Genomic DNA, 23,222 nt, shown 5'->3' with positions numbered 1-23,222 from the left:
TTTTTGAAGCAGTGTGAAAAGATGGCTGATACACCCTCGCAAGAAAACATGATGCAGAAGACGTTTATTTACACAACAATTACGAAGAAGGGGCTCATTCTAATGGCCGAGATTGTAAGTACACAGTAATAATGATTCCTGATCATATATAAGATGATTCTTGTTCATATAAATGTGTTGACAGAACAGAGGGTGATAAAAAATATATGAAAACATGTTATACCTTATATTAATTGTATACTAAATTGTATACCTCCTCTTTATCAACAATATCAGCAGTAAGCAAAGTGTGCAAACGTTACACAAAGTTAACCCCTTAACACACTAAGGTGTATTATTCAGGAACTACAGGGACATTTCTCTACAAACTGTATAAACCGTACACTTTCAGTCTGCCCACAGACCATAAGCTGTTTAAGAGGTTACAGATTAACTGTAACAGACTGGAAGAGTTGGCTGTAACAGCCATTACAAAGTTTAGTAACTAAAACAGAAACTAAAACACACACAATTTTTTCACAATTAGTTCTGTTCTGTAACACAAGCCACAACTAATTTTTAACCAGTAAAAGCACTTCTCTTAGTAGAAATTCACATTTCAGACAGATGTGAAATATTTGCTAGTAATAATATCAGACATGTAAATCTAAATAGCCATTCTGACTAGTCGTAATAATATGATAAGGAGTATGTTACCATTGAATTATGTGAATCATAGTTTTTAATTGTAATTAGTGCAATTAAAAAGATTTAGAATTACTTGCAAGACATTCTGGATATCTACATATCTGTAGCTTTAGATATTAATAGTGTTAATATTATTAGACATTTTAAATATGCACCTGAATATTACAACTAGAAAGATTAAATAAGATAACTTTAAAGATAGGCCTGTGTGGAGCTTGACTTCTTACAGTTCAGAATTACAGTGTAGATATCTGAAATTACAATTTCTAAAAATGATTGTAGATATCTTAAATTTACTAGTAAAAATATGAAAATTCATGTAAATCAGTGGTAACATATGACTAATTAAAATTACACTGAGGATATCAATATCTATATCCATGATCTAGATTAATCAGAATGGCTTTGTAGATCTGCAGATCGGATATTATTACTAGTACAACTTTTATAGAATCTCTAGTAGAAATAATCACAATACAGAGATCTTAAATCACAGTTTTTACATGTGAACATCAGGTTACATCTTGTATCACTGGCAACACCCTAGTAATATCCAGGTTTCTTTGGGGACTATTTGACCTTATAGTTCTCTGCCATGGATTGACTTTAAAATACATTTTAGGGCGAAAGCATCTAGTGGTGTTTTTACATCAAAACACAGTACATTGTTAATGTTTGGTTAATGGTATAAATACACTGAAATATCTTGAAAATGAGGAAAATCCCCTTGTGTCAAAAGCAATGGAATAATTCACTCATCACTCATTACCTGGAAATAAAAACATCAAACCACATACTCATGATATTGTCTGGGGACAGAGTTCATGATTCGGGTGGTGGTAGGTAGAAAATTGTGTCAATCTATCTACCTACTGTGATATTTTAAACTGCAGTACTTCTGGCATCTGATCACATAAAATCACCTGTTTCCTGTAACAGACCTGTTAGTCTATTCACAACCATTTATGGCTCACTTGTGGTTTTGCTCTTTGTGAATAATTGTGGCTATTTGAATAGTTTTATGTGCATTTACATATTGATCTATTTTCACATATGCAATTGGTTATTCGTCAGAGACCATGTAACCTATTAAGGTGACAAACTCACTTAAAGCCATAAAGTTTGATCAGTTTAAAAAAATAGAGTCATTAATGGGTTTGAATGTGCCCTCCTGTTTCAGATACCTCAGCGGTGATAAGCACTCATGCCACTCCACTCCAATACATTAAGCTTATTTCACAATGCTGGGACATAAACTGTGGTCTGGTAAAGTTCACTGTAAGCAGCTGCCCATCTGATAACCCCATAAGGAGGATGTGGTTACTGCAAGAGAGACTGTTTGATACTGACTCTTACGGTTTTACACTTAAGTTGCGTCAGAAGTAAAAGCGAGTGGAAGTGTTGAGCGTGAATCATAATTGTCTTTAAAGTGTACTGTTCAGTGTTACCATCCACGGAACACTGTACATAGACCAAACACAGAAATCTATACCTGAAAGCAGAAATGTACACAACAATTTTGTAACTTATTATATATACAGAATTTGCTGAGCAAACGTTTTAGGCACCTATGAAAATAAGAATGAATCAAAGTAAGTGTTTATTTACTCTAACACTAATTTTAGACTGAGTACAAGAAACATTCATACATACATTCATTCATCAGTGCTTAATGATGTTGGATTGAACCAATCCATGAGCTTTCTGTGGGTGTACAGGCTGTCAAGATGGCTTTCTCTCACATATATAAAGACCACATTCAGAGTGATAGTTGCTTAACCTTTCGAGAAGTCCAGCCCCACCACCTTAAAAATGTAAGATAACTTAGCAATTCTTCCAAAATATTCAGACAAATACTTATAAATTAAAAGTAAATTATTAAACAGGCGGTTGGGACAATTTTATGTAAAACGAAGAGGGGAAGCAAAACAGACAATGCAGGTGCAAGACAAGTAAAAAATTATATGAATAATGGTTTCATGGTTCAAATAAAAAATATATATCATCATATACATTTAAGAGGCTCAGTCACAGGCTCTCAGAAATGTCCTAACTTTCCCTCCTATGCGGTGCCCCTGTTCAAAAAAGTGCAAGCAGGAACCCTACTTATATCTAGCTATAACAGACATTGTATAAACAGGAAGGATGGAACATGATATAGCCCACAGTTAAGAGGATTTCCTGATATATCACCACGCTTCCACTCCACTGATTCCCCTTTACCTTTAACTAACATGAGAACTAGTAACCAGTTACCATCTATCTTCTGCTATGTAAGCATTGATTAGCTTCATTTTCAGATCCATTTGTGGCCTAGAGTTCTGGAAGGGTGGACTTTAGCACTGACCACAGTTAATATATTACCATACCAAAAATATCTTTATTTTTAAGGTCAAAAGGTACAGCAAATTAAATGTAACAAAAACTAACTGCTCTAAGCTTCTCTGTCAATTAATCAAGAAATCTATCAGATGGTACCACCCTCTAGACTAGGGAACTAAACAGAGCATGTCCTATGTGTCCCCTCTAGCCCATGCCTGGCATTAGGCATGGTGCCAATAGGCTCATGGTTTCCTGCTCCTATTTAATTGGCAATACTTTTCTACATGGACTAAACAAGCTGTGCATGTGCGTTTGCACATCTGTGTCAGCAATGGGTGCAACTTAAAGTAGCTGAATACATTCATTAGAAGGGGTGTCCACAAACATTTGGCCATATGGTGTACATTTATGAATACTAAACAATCTAAACGGGTGGCTTTCAACATGTAGGTGGCTAGAAGAGGAGGAGGGAGGGTGGAAGATGGGTGGAGGATGGGAAAGAGTGTGTGTTAAACCCTTTCTGCTTCCTCTGACTCATTTCATTATCTTGCACTTGTATGCGTAGGTGCTGTCCATCAGCGTCATAATTTGCTTCTCTATGTCAGTGTTTGGATACTACATCATGGCTGCCGTGTGGGAGTTGATCTCCACCTTCATCATCTTTATGATTTTTTCCCTGGAGCTGCAGACTACTTTCAGATTCATAAACTTCCCGTGGACGGTAAAACGAGGCCTCCAGATACACTATACACTATATGTGGTGGTTGGTGTGGCGCAACAGATAATACCACTACCTGCCACTGAGCTACCACACCATGTGGGAGACTGGGGTTCGATTCCCAGTCTGGGTAACTATGCTGTGCTACACCAATAAGAGTCCTTGGGCAAGACTCCTAACGCTACATTGGCCCACCTCTGTAATACGAGTTACCTTGTAAGTCGCTCTGGATAAAAGCGTCAGCTAAATGACATTAATGTAATGTAAATGTAATACATAAGCCACTGTTCGCTCACTGCTTTACCCATGCAAGTCAATGCATATGTGTCATTTGCATTCTGTAGGACTTCTTCAGAGCAATTACTGGTTGTCTCATCTACTTCATCGTCTCTCTCTTATGTGTGGCTGGTCGATGGATAGACAATCCACAGATTATTGGAGGGGTGAGTGTGTGCATGCATGTGTACCTGTGTGTCTGTTTTTGTAATCTGTAATTTGTAATCTTTGTAATTGTATCTATCCGTCCATCCAGCCACCCATCCTTACAAACCCTCAGAGCAATGCTCCAAAATCTAGTAGAAAGGTTTCTTCGGACACTAGAAAGTGTTACTCCAACAAAAACAGGATAAACTCTCTTTTTTAACACCCTTGATTTAGGATGAAAAATAAATGAGCCAATGGTGTCCCAGTACTTTTGTGTATGCTAAAGTCCTTGTCCTGTAGCTGTGTGAATGTTCTAAAAAATTCTAAAACATATCCATCTCTCAGGTCATTGGTCTACTGGCATCACCGCTCTATGGCTATGATGCTTACGTCACCCTCACAGAAATTAGGACAAGTAAAGAGAGACCACTGGTCATGGGTAAGTGCTTTCTCTTCTAGGCCACTAAAATTTAGCACATCTTCCCAAACCAAAAATAGAACTAGTGCTGGGCAGATACATTGGTACTGGTTAAATGTAATGCTGCGCTTAAGCGGTACTGATAGAACACTTGATAGTGTGTTTTTTACCTGGGTGCACCAGGTTGTTCATAAAAAACTAAATGATAATAACTGATGTCAATTGGTTTCATATTTTTAATCACTGACCGAAGCAAGAGTAATATTAAATGTAGTTAAAAAAAAGGAGAGAGAGAGAGAACCCTTAGGTGCCCCCCCCCCAGCTAAACTTGGCCAAATAAGTAATGACTTTATGCAAATTAAATGTAAATTAGACAAATAATTGCAACAATCACTACATAGCAAAACTATTAAATGTGGACTTACACATGGTTCAAAACACTGGTATTAAACAAAAAAAAATCAATATTCATAAATAATCTCCACAAAGTAACCTTTTCTATTGCACTACCATAGGCTGCTTCTCCCTACAAGGTAGGATAGTTTGGAGATGGGCATAACCAAGCCCTCAATGAATGACTGAATCTATGAGTGCAGTGGTGGTTCCCTGGTTAGAGCACTAATGACTGATGGCGCTGGGTCAGGCGTGGCAGTGAGGATACAGGAAAACACTTGCAAGGTTGGACAAAGCAAGATTTTAATGAACAATGGAACACAGGGAGACAAAGTAACAAGAAAAGCCTAAGCAGAGAAACAGCAATCTAAGGGTCATAACATGAAAACAACGAACAGAACTTGACAACTTAGTCTGGGCAACGTCAGACACCTGGGACTGGGAGGGCTCTGAACGGTATAACAGGAGATACATGAACTGAGCAGGCACGAACAGGAACTTAAACAGCGAAGCAGGGCTTTGGATCAAAACAAACCAAACGATGAACTAAGAACTACAGCTAGGAATAGTGGCAAACAAACAGGGCTTAAATAACAGGGCAACCAAGAAAACATGAACAACAGTAGTCAGACCAAACATAAAATATCTAGAGCAATGTACTTCCCCTTTGAACACTGTGGTACAGAGGTTGCAACAGAGCTAATTCGCAGCAACGGAAGCTTGAATAGCATTGGCTTATGAATTTCCAGTCCCAGGTATTGCTTGTCTGCTTAACGAGGGAATCCCTGATTCCTTATTTGGGCATCGGGACGGGGTCTGGGGAACACCCCGGGGGAGAACCAGACAACGCAGGCCTGACAATGACAGGGTTGTGGGTTTGATACATGGGCTTGGCAGCTAGACCATCAACCCTCTCTGCTCCCCATGCGCCGCAGTGTCCACTGTGTGTGTTCACTGCATAGAGGGGTTAAAGATGGAGGCCAAATTCTATCTGTGTCCAACACAAAATGATTAATATGATTGTCTTTGTATTGTCTTTATCTATAAAGAAAACAAATGGCACACAGACATACCTTATGAAACCACAGAAACACAGGGTCCCGGTGTGGTTTCATACAGGAAGGACTCCCTGGTTCAGAAGCCCTGTCATAAAGGCACATACCAAAGAAATACATACTTAAGAAATATACTCACATCAAGAGATACAAATTAAAGGCATTAAAGGGAATGGATACGTAAAGTGAACACGAGTGATACCTTTAATCAAGGTAGTCCAATCAAATCAAGCTATGTAATTTTTCACGTAAAATAGCAGTAAAAAGGATTAAACCTTGGTATAAGGGTTTTAGTGTCATTTCATTCTCCACAGTCATTTTCATTACCATAGTACATTTTGGAGAATTTCTGTTGGTCCGTTCATAATGAAATGTTCACATAATTGAAAGTGTTGCTGCTCTAATTTGTTTATTTATTTGGACAGTGACTATATGGCACTGTGAAAAATATAAGATCTATGAGGAATTTCTGGAAGTTCTTCAATTTAAAACTGTGGAGGTACTTTAAGGAACCTTTTTCTTCTAAAAACTTTTCTTGAATGTTCTTTAAAGCACCTTAAGAGATACCCCCACAGTTTTACATTGAAAAACCTCCACAAATTCCTCAAGGATTTTATATTTTAACAGTGAGTTGCAATTGAAATGATTTAACCCCCATTGCAAATATCTCAACACAACTAATATAACAACTGCATTCTCCAAATTCACACAATGCCACTTTTATTGACTTCTGCAGTCTCAGAATTATTCACCCCTGAACAGAATCCCTCATATAAGCATAGATTTGAAAATCAGGTGGCAAAACAAGGGCTTAATTAGTTGCATCAGGTGTGCTTGAGACTAAACATCATCAAATATCTGGACTGGTTAGGGGTCTGTTGACTGTAATGCATGTTAGAAACATGGCTAAGGAACACTGGTTACACTACCTGGACGAAGCAAGAATAGGAAGCTATCACCAGCTGCTATTAAATTGCTAAGAAGGCAGGTGGTGAAAAACCCACGAGTGACTAACCTAATAAACTAAAGACCTGAAGCAAGAGTTGGTGGCAGCAGGCACTTGTGACCCAAAAGCACAAGAACAGTTGGCTCCAGTCTGCTCAAAACCAGTCTGTTTCTGGAACTTTTCAGGCCTATCATCATCATCGGTATGTCTGAAGGACATCCTGAAGAACACCCTGCCTACAGTGAAACATGGCAGTGGCTTAGTGGCACTCTGGGGCTGCTTTGCTCCCTGTGGCACTGGAAACCTGCAGCGTGTGGAGGGCAAGATGGATTGAATCAAGTATCAGGAAATCTGTGGGTAAAATTGGACCTTCATACAGGACAGTGATCCCAAGCATACCTCAACGTCCACCAAGGCTTAGTTTCAAAAGACGTCCTGGAGAATTCTGGAATGGTCTTCACAGTCGCAAAGAAAAGCTTTGGTGGGATTGCAACATGCAGGCCAATGAATATTAGTGAACTGGAGGCCATTGGCCATGAGGAATGGGCTAAGATTTCTCAGGAATGCAGCCAGAAGCTGGTGTCTGGCCATGCATCATGTTAACAGCAGGTCAAAACAGCAGAAGGTGATTAAAGACGTATTAAAGACGCTTGTCGTGAAGAGGTTGAAAAGTCCTCATACTGCTTTGGTCATTAAAAGTGTCCGTTTGTGTTGAATGTGGAGAAAGCACTTGTTCTATTAGTTGTGTTGAGCTAGTAAAATCATTCTTGTTTGATTGGTTTATTGTGAACAGCTGAGTTTGTAAATGTTGTTAACAAACCCAATTTGCTGGGTTACATCATTTTAATTGCAACTGTATGTGGGCCTTCTGATAACATCTTGATGATTAAATTCAGCCTTGAAACTGACTAGTTCTCTCTCTCAAGTGTTGGGTATTCAATATCCAGAGCTTTGTCCAGCTATGTGTGTATTTTAACCACTAGATGTAGCTAGAGCAAGCATTTGAATTGCACAGACTCCACTGGTGAATACCTTGCAGTGTGAGGTAAATTAGGGCAATATCCTCATTGGTGGTGGTGTCACAGAGTCAGTTGCACAAGCACCATGTAATAAACAGTGTTAATGATACACTATTTAGAGAAAGGTCTGATATATTGAAGCAAACAATTTAATACTGTTTAATGAAAAGAGGCTGTGCCAAAGCTGGCAAATTTATATTGACCACAAATGGATATATTTTATATTTAGCAAATATTTACATTAAATATAGTTCATTTTGTTTGTTATTGTTTATTTGAGAAGGCTTTTTATAACACTGTATGCCTTACCCCACCATGTTTTAGCCTGGCTAGCTCTTAGTGTAAGTTATTTACATGCTTTAAAATGACATTTTGGGTACCATCAGGGGGATTAAAATGATGTAGGTGTGAATTCTGTGACTTATACACACAACTCTTTAATTGAAACATCTGCCCAATTGCAGACATAATTCACAAATAATGTTGCTTTGGGAACACAAAAAGATGTCCAAAGCCTGCTTATCAAATGGTTCTTTCCATAAAATCAAAGTTTGCTTCAATTAAGAATCAAGTGTATTAAACTAGGTAGATCCATGTTGTATTTAGCAGTCATAAAATGCCACTTTTAAAGACTACTGCAGTGTTGAAATGATTCATCCCATGAACATAATCCCTCATAAGAGTGTATATTTGCAAATCAGGTGTCAAAACAAGTGCTTAATTAGTTGCATCAGGTGTGCTTGAAATGAAACACCTCATATACTGGACTAGCTAAGGGTTTGCTGACTGTGACTTTAACTGCAAGACTAAGTAAAGAGAGTTGTCTGAAAAGTTCAGAGGAGAGACCATAGCCTTGCACACACAAGGAAAAGGATTCAGAATGGTAACAAAGGGAGTGCATGTTCCTAGAAATGCAGCTGAAGTTCTCAAGGTCAAAGTTAAAGGAACACTGGTTACACTACCTGGACATGGCAGAAAGAGGAAGCTATCACCGGCTGCCACCAGTTTGCTTTCATTAAGAACCATGTCACCCAAGATGTTTGTATAAGAGATAGATGTGAGAACCTTTTTATTAGTCTTTTAATGTTTTTACAAACAATGTTCTTTATGACAGCAAAATGGGTTCCTCTATGGAAGTCTCAAAGAATAAAGTAGCGCCATTATTTTGAAGAGTGTGTTAAATTAGCTAGATTCATGTTACTTTTTAGTCCATGTCTGTTTGTGCCTCGCTCTTCTCTGTTCAGCAGTAAGTGGTGCTTTTGTCCACAACTAATGGTTCTCCTTCCTCTCACTAGTTGTATCTGTCTGATGATGTTCAGCACAAGAGTGGAAACTTCAATGACACAGACATAGGATAGTATGTGGTAGCAGAACAGCTTCGAACCCTTCTTGCCATGGTTGATTTGTTGTCATGAAGTGGTCATCCGTTGACGTTAAGAGCCCTGAAATGAAGGGGCACAGGACAGCAGGACAGCTTCAAACCCCTGTCTCAGAAAACCCCACAATAGAGGACCCCTAAATTTAACTGCAGTATTATTAGTTCATGTGTTTTGAAGAACTAATTGTCATTGTCTTGTTTTGTTTTTGTACTCAGGTTAAAGATATGGTTTAGTCACCAAAAATAAAATAAAATTAAAATATCAGTTATTTGTTATTCTCACTTTGTGATTTCTTATGTCATGTAAGGATGTTGTGATCCTCATACATGTGGTTTTTAATGTAAGAAAATGTATGTTCATGATGACATTTGACTTTTTAATAGAAACATGTAATCAAAAAACACTGCCATTGTAAGACACAATTCATACACATTCAGAAAGTAAAAAAGTTCAACAGACAGTCTGTTTATAGACACATGTGCCTGCAATGTTCCTCAACAAACACATTTCACACAGAACTAGCAACATACACCCTCATACAGTTTCAATCAGTACAAAAAATATACTAAAAAACATACCAAAAGAAAAAAAATCACATTTAATCAATGTGTCCCTTTAAACAGTTTAGCACCATTTCAGTAAACACTGTCTTGCATCAGACACATTGCTCGGCTGGTCAACGACTAAGTCACTCTAAGGTAAAGCTCTTCACATTATGGAGCTTGTCTGAGTTCTAGACCATCTCTCAACTGTGTTGGGTCTGTGAACTGGTCTCCTCTTGGATAGATTGGTTCAACTGTGTGAGGTTCTTGCCATGGTCGACTTGTTGTCATGATATGGTCATCAGTTGACTTTGGGAGCCCTGAAGACCCGGTGCAGTTTTTAAGGCCATTTTTAAGCTCAGATAGCTGGAGCGAATGGTTGATGAGGGTGCTGTTGACCTGGGACAAGTACCCATCTGAATGTTTGTCCAGTTCTCCTCGGATAAGCTCCAAGTCTTCAGCCAGCCGTGCCAGGCCACCACACTGACCTTCTACACGAGCTACGCGTCCACCAACCTCGGTCACCTCTTTCTGGACACCAAGGGCAGTGGAGCGGCAGCCTTGAAGCTCGGCAGCCAGCCTACGGCGTAGGTCCTGCAGCTCGCCCTTCAGGCGGGTCAGTCTCCTTTCTCCTGTTCCCAACATAGAGGCCTGCCGTCCGACCAGCTGCACCACACCTTTAACTTGCTGTGCCAGCCTGTCCTCGCGGTCCTGCCAGGTGAGGTTGGTGTGTCCCATTTCTTCCATTACTTTCCCGAATGTGTCCTTCAGCCCACAAAGGGTGCGGTTGACAGAGTGCACATTTACCTTCAGAAGGGTGACCTCACCCTCAAGACCCGTCTCCTCCTTTCGCTCAGATAACTGAATAAGCAGGGAGTTCAGAGTAGCATTCAGACGGTCCATACGTTCTGTCTGTGCATCAAGCTGTCCATTAAGGTTTTCATGGTTGTCCTTGATTTCTTCTTCCGGGGTTAGCAGTGGGGCAACAAACCCTGTTAGAACTGGTTGTGGGGCACAAGAAGAACTGCAGAGAAGCTCCAAAGAGCTGAGCTGCTTTTGAAAGCGGTCTACGTCCACCTCTACCCTTTTCCTGAGGGACTCAACTTCTGTTTCTAATGTGGGCACTGCCTGGCCTTCCAACAGAGCTGGAGCTGTGGCATTACCAAGTTCCTCTACTGCTGCAAAGAGACGATTTTCAAGAGCCTTCATCTTTTCCTCCAGACAAGCCTCAAGCTTAACTGATGTTCCGCTATCAACATCTCCCAGTTGCTTCTCTGTCTTGGTCAGCTTTTCTTCCACGTAGACCAGTCTACCCTCCACCATGCCCTCCACATGGTCTTTGTGGCTTCCTAGTTCATCTTTTAGGTGCACTTGGGACTGGTTCAAACCATCCATTGACCTCTCCAGCAGAACCAGCCTGTCGGTCATACCTGACACTGCAGTGCAGCAGACGTCCTCAGGTTCAAGATCTTGCAGCTGGCCATGGAACTTTCTAAACTCGTTCCTCAAGCCTGCCATGCTACTATTTAGGACCTGCTCCAGCTGCTCTTGTCCCTCCATCAGGTCCTTCCTGCACTGCAGACGCACTTCTGTGGCCCGACCCATGAAACGTTCCTCCACACTCTCTACACGCCTCTCAAAGCCCTCTAGGATAGCTACCCTTGTGTCACCGAGTTTTGACTCCACAAGTGTCTCTAGGGCTTGTTGAGAGCCTGTGAGATTCACTGCCCCAACATTTAGTTTCTGCAGTGTTCCATTGTGGCTCAGGACTGTTCCTCTTAACTCTGCCAGCTCTGTGCTCTTAGACAGTAGCTCTGTGCGCAGCTTTTCCACTTTTTCAGCCAGCTCACTCAACTGTGGGAACTGCCCCACCATTTCCATGCCCTCAATATCAGGGGCCCCACCAGGCAGGTCTCCAAAACCAACAGTGGAGTGCTGAGATGTAGCTGGGGCTGGAGCTGCAGACAGGAGGGCAGAGAGCATGCGATTGGCGTCCTCCCGGAGCGAGGTGCGTAAGTGGTCCTCTAAGCCAGTGACCTTACCACGAAGAGTTTCCAGACCCAGTGAGAGTCGCTGCACATCCTCCTCCATTCGGTTCAAACGGTCGACTGTGACGCTGTCCTCTTTAGGGTCTATAGTGAGATTAGGAGATGGGAATTAGGCAATGTTTGTCAAATTATGATGAATGATTAAATCAGTCAGTGGATTAGAATCAGCAAAAGTAGGATTACAATTATATATTATATTTTCTTTTACAGCAATGAATAAACATATGTGTACAGTGCATAAACAATCATTTACCTGAAAAGAACTACAGATTTTATTTTATAAGGTTGAGAAAAAACTAGTAGACTCACCAGGGTTTAGCTCACTGTCACCAGAGGGCGCCTGTGCCTCAGGAATTAGCTCTCTCTCTGGGTGTTGTTCATTCGAACTCTGGTGATCTGGCAAGGGATCTTGGTAATCTGTTATTGGCTCATGATCATCTGGAATCAGTGTATCAGGTATGGGATCTTGATCATCGGTTAGAGGATTGTGCTCTTCTGGCAATGTGTCAAGTGGACCCATCTCCGGTTCCAGGTGATCAGGATTAGACTCAAATGAAGTTTCTGAATAGGACGGTGCAATGTTATTTCCAGGGTAGCCACCCACTCTATCAGATGTTGTGTAGGGTTGATCCCAGGGGTTTCCTTTATAGACTGGTTGGCGCATTGGGCCTTTGTATGAAGGCATTGGCCCCTTATAAGGAATGGCTGGACCCTTATAAGAAGGTGTGTTTCCTTTGAAAGCAGGCATTGGACCCTTGAAGGGTGGCATAGGTCCTTTAATAGATGGTTGAGGACCTTTACCAGAGGGCATAGGACCCTTGTGGGTAGGCATAGGACCTTTGAATGGGGGCATTGCCTTCATTCCATAGGCTGCAGGTCCAGCATTACAACCAACACCAGTGAATCCAGGACAACAACGCCACTCTAACTCAGTCATGGTCTTGTGTATCACTTTATACATCGGCCTGTACAACATCCGGTACCTAAAAATGCAAAAATGTAAGTAATGCTGTTTTAATTTAAGTTTTTAATTAAAAAAAAAAAAAAAACATAATTTAAAATGTAATTTTTATTGTTAAAATATATATATACAAAAATCTCAAGAGAGCAGCCCCAGTTTAACACAGTAGTACTTACTTTACTGTTGGACATTTCTTCCCCCAGGTACACTTGTTGTACTCCGCCTTTACAAAAGGAGCAACCCCGTCCTGAATAGTATAGGATACGCTTTTTTCTACTACATATGCGCAGTGGTTTCTAAGCAGAGAGAAGAGGAAAGAAAAATGTTAAAAAGATGCTTATTTGGGAATAAAGGATGATCACTTCGCAATCTATTTATATTTTAACATATTACATTTATATTTAACATGTCTCCAGCTCTAATCATCATATCGGAAAGGCTTTTGTTTCTTTTTAGAAACTTTTACATCAAAGTAAACAAAGAAAATAGTGCAAAACTTTACAAAGAAAGTAATCAAATGGCATTCCTCAGAAATGCTTAAATTGCAATGTTTACAATGACAACTAAAGGCTTTGTTATGTGTTGAAACTGTTTGTGTTGAAGCATTTTCATTTAAAGGTACCTGAAGTAAATGTTTGAATAATGGCATACAGGTAAACAGCCAAAGCACAATAGCCAACGAGTAAGAAAAACATTATTATGGGTTTTTTTTATACGGGTATGTGACATCAATTCTGAAATAGCAGCCTCCTTTCTGAGAACACAAACAGCTAAACTGATTGCCAGCTGTGTTTACTGATTAAGACACCAGGATCACATTAATCAGTGCAGCTTAAATTCTTGCATTCTTAAAAATAAATGTTGGCATTTATTCATTTACATTGTCTACCTTTACCATAACCTTTAAAAAGATGATTGACATTCACACATCTTATTTATAAACATGGTTCTTTAAAGAAGCATCCAATAAAAGGTTCTTCCATGAAAGCTGGAGATGCAGCAGGTATCACCTCCGACTCAAACCAAGGCCCTGTCCAGCTTATCAAGGACTTCCGATAGTTTACAATCAGATTGTGGTTGGTTAGGGTTGGAGGGACAGTCTGCAGGAAGGCGGAGCTCCAACAGGAGGGTTAATGAGCACTCATCAATGGCACCCCTCCAAAGAACTCTTTAGATTAAATATGTTAACATAGGAAAAACTGCTGATACTCACTTGTGTCTTGCGGTGGGTTTCCCAGAGCTGTAGTGGGGACTGGGCCCTGACTTGTAGAGGCTGAAACGGTTGTCATTAGGATTGAAAGACCCAAAAGCTTTGACGACAGCTAAACTAGCACTCAGAAAAAGGAGTGGGCTGAGGAAACATGGCAAGAGCATCTTCACTGGAGTGAGGTGGTCATCAAAAGTGAAAGTAAGCAAACAGAAGAAGCTTAAGCCTCCTTGGACAAACGAAAGGTTTGACACCAAGCAACAAAATAATCAAAACGTACGGTCAGCACTGAGGAAAAAGTCTTTAAAATGGACTCTGCCCATTACACATTTCCGGTTAGTCTGCCTTGGTAAAAAAGAAGACGAAGAAAAGATTGTATGCTGGAGAAGAACCAAAGAAAGTGTGAGATCCCTCCAACAGTGCAGGCAGTAAGTTAAGTGTTCCTGTGTTGTGGTGATGTTCTGTAGGCTGCTGAGGTCTGGCCACTAGTGCCCACAGCCACCTACCTAATAAAGCCCTGAGTGACCCTATTTACATAGACCCGCCCCCTGTGCCACTAAATGGACAGAAGTGTGGCAGTTTGGGATCTGGCCCTAATAGCACAGTGATCATGTAAGGCTCAGTGGTTCGGGAAATTGCTGTGATGAGATGAGAGGATAGGATAAGAGCCTGAAAAGAAGCATTCGTCCAAATCTTTTTCATTTAATCGAAAGACTGAACTCGGACAGAATATTAAAATATTTTTCAGTGTATGGAAAAAAGGCAGCACAGTTAGACTACATGTATAATGTCCATTATCATGGATTGTGCAAATGTTTGTAGACACTCCTTTTAATGAATGCATTTAGCCATTTGTGCCATTGCTGACACAGATAAGCAAATGCACACACACACAGCTTAGTCCAGTCTCGTCCCTGTGGATAAGTATCACTAATGGAATAGGACTCTTTGGAGCAGATAAACAGGAACCTATTGGCACCATAATCATTAATGCCAGGCATGGAACTGTGTTCCCTGCAATGATGGTGCTTCATCCGTTACTTCTGGGATGAGTTGGGGATGAGGTAGGGTGGTGATCATCCAACATTCTGACCTCACCAACACTCTTCCCTCGACAGTAGAGACAGTTTAACAAAAGCCAGATAAGCTATATTTAATGCACTTGATTTTAAAAGAAACAATGAATGAGCAGATGTCCCAATACTTTTCTCAAAAAAGTGTATATCTATACTATAGAACATTTATTGATGCAAAACAACTTTCAGGAAATGCTTACATACTGGGAAGTTTTCAAATGATGGAAGAAATGATGGACTGTATTATTTGTTACTTGGTGACACCATACAGTGCAATGGACTCTAACTAGGGTGTTTAGGGTCTATAACCTTTATCACAGTAAAGACAACATATGGCCTTGCAGCCTCACACAAACAGCCACACTGACACATACGTGAGGAGTAAACACACTTTAACTCAGATAAACACAACTACTTTAAATGTAAATTACGACAATTACCTGATAGGACCAAAATAGCCATAATGGGGGGAAAGGCATGCCCACACAGGAGAGGAAAGATTACTGGATGTAAGATAAAGAAAACATAACATTCGTAGGATTCAGTCCAGTTATGTTGTGTGTGCTGTAATGCAGAGAGGAATTTATTAGTTAGTTAACTGAGCACACAGCATGTGATTTTAGACGTACCCTTAGTTATGGTTTTGCGGTCTTGCAGATGTGGCTGAAACCCAATTTCAAACACTTGGACCACATCTGGGAGAAAGTGAGAAAACAAAACACCCTCTCTAGCTCAGTAAATCAGCCCACGCACACACACTCACACAGTGGGCAAACACCCACCCCACCTCAAACCTTAAAAACAACACATGCCTTTGTTTAGCCGCAGTGGTTAATAAGCCGACAGTGTTTACCTTGTTTCCGAAAGCTGCACTGTTCTGAAGCAGCGGCTCGGACAGCTCTCTAGCCAGGCCTCCATTCTGACTCCTTTCTGCAACTTGAAGAAAAAAAACATTCTGCCACTTTCATTCAGAATTTCTTTTGAGCGCAAAAAAAAAAAAAAATCTGACAGATCACGTTGCACAAACCTAAACTGTGTAGCAGCTGTTGTTTGATGTGAATGAAGGGAGGAAAACTGCAAGAGTGACGGTTATTCCAACAAGATGATGCACAATACCACAAGATTCACTAAGTGAAATACAGACAACTTGTGAAAATGTGTTGGGAACTCCTCTGAGGAAAAAAATCCAACCACTGTCGTCTGTGGTCTGCAGACAGCAGTGCAGAACATGTGCAGGCCCTTTCATTCATTTTTAAAACTTAGGAAAGTATGATAAAAGGGTGTGTGGCCTTCAAGTGTAGAGCATCTACAAGGGATAGAGAATCTGCTTTATGTGAGCAGATGGGATAAACACATCATGTGAGCAATTCCAAATCCCTGTACAGAACCTCTGTACTGTACATGGGTATTATTTTGAAAGATTTGTTGTTTTGTATTTGCATTTTTTCATTTTTTTAGTCAATCAAAATATATATATATATTTTTAAAATGTTAATATGATATGACAATTTTTATTAAATCTTCTAGTCAAATCTATATCTATATAATTATATAACTATAATGTAAATAGAAAGAAACCTCTGCATATGCGCTCTGCATGTGAAGAACCAGCATTTTAGGAGAGCACAGTATAGGGGAGTATAGGGGAAGTTATTTTTATATTGTTATTAAAACTGGAAGATTTAATAACAATGACACAATCAAACAAAAAGTTTTTTGCCTGGTTAATGGGTTGTTCAGATTGATCGTTCAGATGTAGGCCAGCAGCCACCATTAGAATGGAGAAAAACGTGAGCTCAGCGATTTCACTAAAATCTGCCCCAGATAACCACTCTATACAAAATCTCAGAATGGACAACACATTGAACCTTGATGTGCTACAACAGCAGAAGACCATGTCAGATTGCACTTCTGTCAGCCAAGAACAGAAATCTAAGGCTGCAGTGGGCACAGGCTCACCAGTTGAAGACTGGAAAACCATAGCCTCGTCTGTTTGCAGTTAATCTGTGGTAAAATAGGATATTCCTAGTCACTAAATCTGAATCAAATCTCCCCAGCTTTGGGGTGTGGTACAACGAAAGATTCACCACAGAAAGTGCTCCTGAAAAATGTGCAAGAATGGAATGATGCCATCGTGTCAACATGAACCATGATCTTAATAAAATTCTTCCAACATCTTGTGAAATCCATACCACAACGAATTGAGGCTGTTTTAGAACAAAAAACTAAATAATAAAGAGCTATGTAAGTGTAGCACCGAAAAGCATTCAGCATGAGTCAAAGAACCCTTTTTAAAGTACTACACAGAACCTTTTTGCTTGCTGGTGTAACAGCCTCAATACTACGCAGTACCATCCAGTAGTCTCAATACCACACTTGTACAATACCACATAGTGCTGGGGAAGAGGAGGAAGAGTGGGAGTGCAGTGTGTTAGTGAGAAGTATGAGGAGCAGGAGTCACTGCATTTGAATACTTACTAAATATAGTGACAGAGCAAACTAGCATGTTTCAGACATAGCTGTAGAATGTGATAAGCTCAAAGTTACAGTTACTATAATATAAAGAGCCACTCTGGTGTAAACAAAACTGGCTCCTGGTTTTGTTTTTCCATGATTTAAGACTTGCTCCATTTAATTGAGTTCTTTAATGAACAAAAGTGCACTCTTGAAATGGCTATTAGTGATGATGAGCTTAAGCGACTTTTCATTAAAAGAAATGTGGCTTCATCCTAATGATATGTCCTAATGATCTATCACACTCTTCTGCAAGACCAGTTGGAAATATGTCTGGGATATATCTGGAACTGATCTTACTTTGTGCAAATCTCACCTCTCAGATCATTCTCAGTTTGTTAGACAGTAACAAAATTGCATGCCAAGGTGTCCCACAAGGATCAGTTCCTGGGCCATCATTGTTTACTCTGTACCTGTTGGACATCTCTTTACAAAATCTGGGTTGTGTTTGCATTCTTATGCTGATCATATCAGCATCAGCCCAACAAACGTACAACAGTAATATTATTTCAGTTTCTGACTGTCAAAGTATTGGACGCGGCCGAATATTCTTCAGCTGATTATTTAACTGATCGTCTATTCTTACATCTAATAAATGTAATCAATTATTGTTACATGTGTGACATGTGACCTGATGAAGCCTTATACTCCTTCTTACTTTTTGCAATCTGTTAGTTCTCTGACTCTACAACTAAATGTATGGGTCTTTTTCTTGTAGGGAACCTTGATTATTGAATTATCTTGATTATCTGACAAAATTAAAAATGCTTAGAATGTTTTAAGAAGAAAGGGACATTTGATATGTTTGATTAACATTGTTCTATCTGTTTGTCATTTTTGAGAGTTTGAGAGTACCCATTCTTTCACTTAAGTATAGGCATACAGGCAAATTTTTCTGAAATTATTATGAAGTTATTGATTTAATGAAGTTCAGTTGGTCAATTCAAAGCATGTCTTACACTTGAAAAAAAAAAGTAAAATAAAGTCATAAAGATATGTTTTTATTTGCTGCTTTTACAGCTGATGAAAAGGCAGACATCCAAATAAAGCATGGCTTGAAACAATACAAGCTGCCTCACCCATTCCTTTTTTAATCTTTTATATAATCTAATGTTGTGAAATGTAGCTCTGCCCATTATTGAATTACTGAATAAAATACATTTTCTTTGCACAGAATATCATTAAACTTCAAAAGGGTTCCTCACACTCATACACATATTTCTTTGGGGAACTGAATAATGTTCTTCTATGCCATTGCTCTAAAGAACCCTTTCTAGTATATACTTCATAAGAGCGTAGAGCCCAATGATTAAGTATCTGCACAGGTCAAGTCCACTTTCAGATTAACCAAAGGAGAAGGTCTGTTGGTTTATTTGTATGGTTTATAAGTACTGACCATTCACCAGATCAGTGCCACACAGCACACTTTCCTTTCCACACAGCCACCCCCACCCAGGAAATGTGTCAGAAGTGGCGTTACAATGGAGCGGCTGTTCACAGCCAGAATCACCTGCCCAGAAGAAAGCCAGCCTTTATTCTAATACTAGGCACCACCCATGGCCATCAAATAACTCAGTGTCTAAACGAGGTGGGGTTCCTTCTTTCCCCTCTGACTACAATTTGTACCTTGTGGAACCTGTAGCTGGGAAGTGATTTAGAGGGTGCAGAACATGGAAAGTGAGCAAAGGGTGTGTACACGCCTGAGAACTAGCAACTTGACTGAAGCCTGTCAGTCTAAAAGGGCATAATTGCTCTTTTCTTTCTCCTTTCTTTAGCCTGTATTCGCCTCTTCTGGTGAGTGTTTTCCTCCCTGTTTATAGATAGCACCAAGCGTCCACATTCAACCCCTGACTGTAAAGTCAGCTCTGTGTTTGTCCAGACAGAGCTGATGTGTTTGGAGTGTGGCTCAGGGCCGCACACTGCACACGACACAGTGTTGCGAGAAGAATGATCCGGAAACAAGGCTTTTTAAAAGGTTAGAGACAAAACAGCCATGTTTTGACTATATCTATTTCTTCTGCTGTGGCCTTTACTGCAATAAAGATACATTAGGCACAGCTGACTACTGACAACTGACTCCACTGGTCACTATTGTTGATTAAAATGTTGTACTGAGTTTGCCAAGCTCAGTTCATTTGCTTTAAGCCACAGGAATGTTAACGTGGTCAGTACTGATGTAAGGTGATACTCCATCCCATTTCATCCCAAAGGTATTGAATTGGAGCTCAATCTTTGCAAAGAACACAGTTCCAATGTTTCATAGCCCAATGCTAGGGATGTATATCCTTATAGCTAAAGCTTAGTATTGGGCATGGTGACCTTAGGCCCCTGTGTAGTGAGTCAAATTCAATTGCCAATGCTTTCCGTGAGATTACACAACCTGTGCATGTGCATGCAATTAATCGCCCTTAACACTAATGGGCAAATATTATTCAATTCAAGAATATTAATTCTTACTCACAAAAGTGTGTGTATTATAGTAATAAATATAAAGTAATATAAATTACTTATCACAAATATCACATATTTGTTTGTCATCATCAGCTTTTGTTCATGTTATCTTGATCTAGATATGTTGGTTATCCACAGGTGCACACCATGGATTAATACACTACATGAAGAAAAGTATTGGGACACCTGATCATTAATTGTTATTCCAAAATCAAGCGTATTAAAAAAGGTGAGTTTGGAGCCTTGCTGTGAGAATTTGATTGCATTCAGCGACATTAACATTAGTAAGGTCAGGGTGTTGGATGATCACCACCCCACCTCATTCCTAACTCCCCAATTCATTCCAAAAATACTTGCTGGAGCACCCTCTGTCATCCCAGAGAACACAGTTCCTGTAATGTTCCAATGCTTCACAGCTCAATGCTGGGGGGGGGGGGGTGGGGGTGGGGGGGTGGGGGGCTTTAAACCCTCTAGCCCAGGCCTGACATTAGATATGGCAATATGTTCATGTTTATCTGAAACTTCTTTTCTACAGGTATTAGACAAGCTGTGTGTGTACATTTGCATACAATGGGTGCAACTGAATGCATTCTTTAGAAGGGGTGTCACAGTGTATTTTGTCAACTGTATTATCTGATAATAGTGCCAATGTGTAGCTATTTAATATTTAATAAATCCTGACCAATGTTCTCAAATGAACTGAATAGACCATATAGAGCTTGGAATCCTGACTTGGACTATAAATCAAGTTGTCAGAATTTGGTATACCTACCTTCAGAAACACTTGTAGGTACCATACTGATGTTCTTTGTAGGTTTCCTATTACTGATCATAGTTATTCTGTTACTACACAATCCTTCGACAACCCTGTAGCTAATTCATCAATGGAGAATATGGAGAAAGACCAGCGCAAATCACAATACCATACCACTACCACATTGGTATCACTGCTGTGTTCTGAATGATCCACCACTCAAACAACATCTTATCAGCTGTGGCTCTGTAATAGTCCTTTACTTCTGATGGACAGGGTAATCAAATCAAATCACGTTTACTGTCACATCACATTATATAGCTGTAAGGTGAGTGAGAAACTTAAGTGCATCGTTCCTCACAGTGGTAAAAAAGAACATATATATTTACAAAATAGAAATACTGAGGTAAAGAGGGACTGATCTACTCACTTAACTATTCACAGTAACTTTTGCATGCACTGTATGTGGCAAGTGTTTCTGATAAAATGGCCACTGAGTGTAGATACACTGGTACTGCTTGACCCACCTGTTTGTAGCTCCCCCTAGGCACTGGCAATGCTCCCAACACTAGGAGGCCAAGGACGCGCCTCCTTTGATACGTGAAATACACTGATGCGACATTGCCGGGAGGCCGACAAGCTCGGAGGGAAGCTAACAGACGCCTGTGCCGGCCAACATCGCTTTAAGAGTGACTAGGGGAAAGAGCCCCAACTACCCATCCTGCCAACTGTGCTCTCCCAGGCTCCGTCCACTGATGGCAAAGCAGCATGGCTCCTAGTTCTAAGTCATGCACACTGAGCCACTTTGAGCCCTGTAAGTGCCCCAGTAAGTGTTTCTAAAAGTGTGATAGCTTAGTTTGTACTGTCTCTTAGATCAGCATAAATGTCAACAGAAAAGACCCTGTCACAACATGTCCAGCGGATTTAGTTCTTTTGTGTAATGTTACCATTTAGTAGAACCATTTCTCTCAGTCTTACCTGGAAGAGCTGTGAACAAAGCTTTCTTGTTGTGTAACCATTTCATTCTAATGATAAATCTTTCAGCGGAATTAATATTGTATTATTGTACTGAGAAATGAGGCACTTTTACTTGCCGTCTCCGTTCCCCTGACACTGTTCTTTTTCTTACTGCGAGCTACAAACTCATGAATTTTTAGCCCCGTACTGTAAACAGTAATTAAGCTGATGTCTGTGTCTGAAATCAGAAGCAGGCTCAGAGGGAAAACCTCAATATGAATATGGGTAGAAAGTGTTATCGCTCTTCCAGATTTTTCTGATTGGGTGTATTAAGAGTGTTCCAGCTGCTCCTCATTACTTGTCTCCCTAAAGTGTGGGAACTGTTACTCTACTGGAAGTGTCGCCAAGTTGCAACATTCTGACATTTATAATAAAACAGTGACTCATTTGACTAAAAGATCAAGCTAAATCTTGCAGTGAAATGATAAAAAGGTAACACTGTTTTTCAGCCCTTAGCCCTTACTCATGGTGAATGGCAGCCAGCTGCAACTAACGGACCCTCTTCTTCTGAGGCATTTGTGTCTTAATTCATTTGACTTCTGCATTCATTTTACAACTCCTCTTTATCCCCTAGAATTAAACAGACTGTTGTTGGGCTATTTCAGACTGACAGATAGTCTTACGCCATTACAAATAATACAACATTAGAAAAAAATACAATTCTATATAAGTAGAATCACCACACGCTATTGTCCACTGATATGTTGGTTATAAGAAGTTAAATTAAACATTTTTGCTATTGGATGGTAACTGTAGATGCTGACCTTCCTCTAAAACAGTACTGGAAGATAGTTAGGCTACACACTCACAATCACAGTGGAATGTTTATGTAAGCAGTAGAACACGAGGGGGAGGCTCGTGCCGTAGACCATCACAGCCGATGTGATGTTACTGGTGACTCTCACATGACCTTGAGTGGTTAAGACATGTTATACAACAGTTTTCACCAAACTAAAGAAACCAAATATATCACAGAAGCTCTGAATTGCACTTCAAACTGCCCGTTCCTTCCGCCATAAAGTAGTTCCACAACACATGAGTTTTGCTATGCAACCGGAAACAACCTCAAAACGCCAGACCCGACTGAGTGGAGGTTCGTTAAGCTAGCTACGTTAAGCATGTTGAGCCCAGTACGAGAGCCTAGTCCAAGATAGCTGCTTATACTATAAGGTTCATCTTTTGTGGTACGGACAGAACGGTCGAAGTCATGAATGTGGACACTGGCCTCTAATTGAAATATGAAGGGGAGGTCTCCTAAAGTCCCGCCCTTCAGCTTGCTGATTACGCCACGA

At 40.1% G+C, this 23,222-nt stretch overlaps 2 protein-coding genes across 2 annotated transcripts; one reads left to right on the top strand and one right to left on the bottom strand.

Moving 5' to 3' along the window:
• Positions 1 to 7,296, top strand: plp2a (proteolipid protein 2a). Its single transcript, XM_072681221.1, has 5 exons — positions 1 to 114; positions 3,575 to 3,730; positions 4,072 to 4,170; positions 4,496 to 4,589; positions 7,148 to 7,296. The coding sequence occupies exons 1-5, from the start codon at positions 22 to 24 to the stop codon at positions 7,294 to 7,296; spliced, it is 591 nt and encodes a 196-aa protein (XP_072537322.1). The 5' UTR covers positions 1 to 21.
• A 2,777-nt stretch (positions 7,297 to 10,073) lies between these two features.
• On the bottom strand, positions 10,074 to 14,285 carry emilin3a (elastin microfibril interfacer 3a). Its single transcript, XM_072681220.1, has 4 exons — positions 14,125 to 14,285; positions 13,088 to 13,207; positions 12,260 to 12,933; positions 10,074 to 12,034 (listed from the first exon to the last, which is right to left on the bottom strand). Exons 1-4 carry the CDS (start codon positions 14,283 to 14,285, stop codon positions 10,074 to 10,076), a joined length of 2,916 nt encoding a protein of 971 aa, XP_072537321.1.
• Positions 14,286 to 23,222: the final 8,937 nt, after the last annotated feature.

This window comes from Salminus brasiliensis, chromosome 6 (assembly GCF_030463535.1).
Source record: "Salminus brasiliensis chromosome 6, fSalBra1.hap2, whole genome shotgun sequence".
Lineage (NCBI taxonomy): Eukaryota > Metazoa > Chordata > Actinopteri > Characiformes > Bryconidae > Salminus > Salminus brasiliensis.
This window is presented reverse-complemented; position numbering and strand designations above follow the sequence as displayed.

What these genes read in the sequence shown, in the direction of transcription:
- plp2a (XM_072681221.1), top strand. Translation starts at nt 22, where the DNA reads ATGGCTGATACACCCTCGCAAGAAAACATGATGCAGAAGACGTTTATT. An exon ending in TCATTCTAATGGCCGAGATT is followed by an intron (nt 115 to 3,574) that starts GTAAGTACACAG and finishes TTGTATGCGTAG; the next exon opens with GTGCTGTCCATCAGCGTCAT. An exon ending in TCATAAACTTCCCGTGGACG is followed by an intron (nt 3,731 to 4,071) that starts GTAAAACGAGGC and finishes TGCATTCTGTAG; the next exon opens with GACTTCTTCAGAGCAATTAC.
- emilin3a (XM_072681220.1), bottom strand. Translation starts at nt 14,285, where the DNA reads ATGCTCTTGCCATGTTTCCTCAGCCCACTCCTTTTTCTGAGTGCTAGT. An exon ending in AAACCCACCGCAAGACACAA is followed by an intron (nt 13,208 to 14,124) that starts GTGAGTATCAGC and finishes CTCTCTGCTTAG; the next exon opens with AAACCACTGCGCATATGTAG. An exon ending in AAGAAATGTCCAACAGTAAA is followed by an intron (nt 12,934 to 13,087) that starts GTAAGTACTACT and finishes TTGCATTTTTAG; the next exon opens with GTACCGGATGTTGTACAGGC.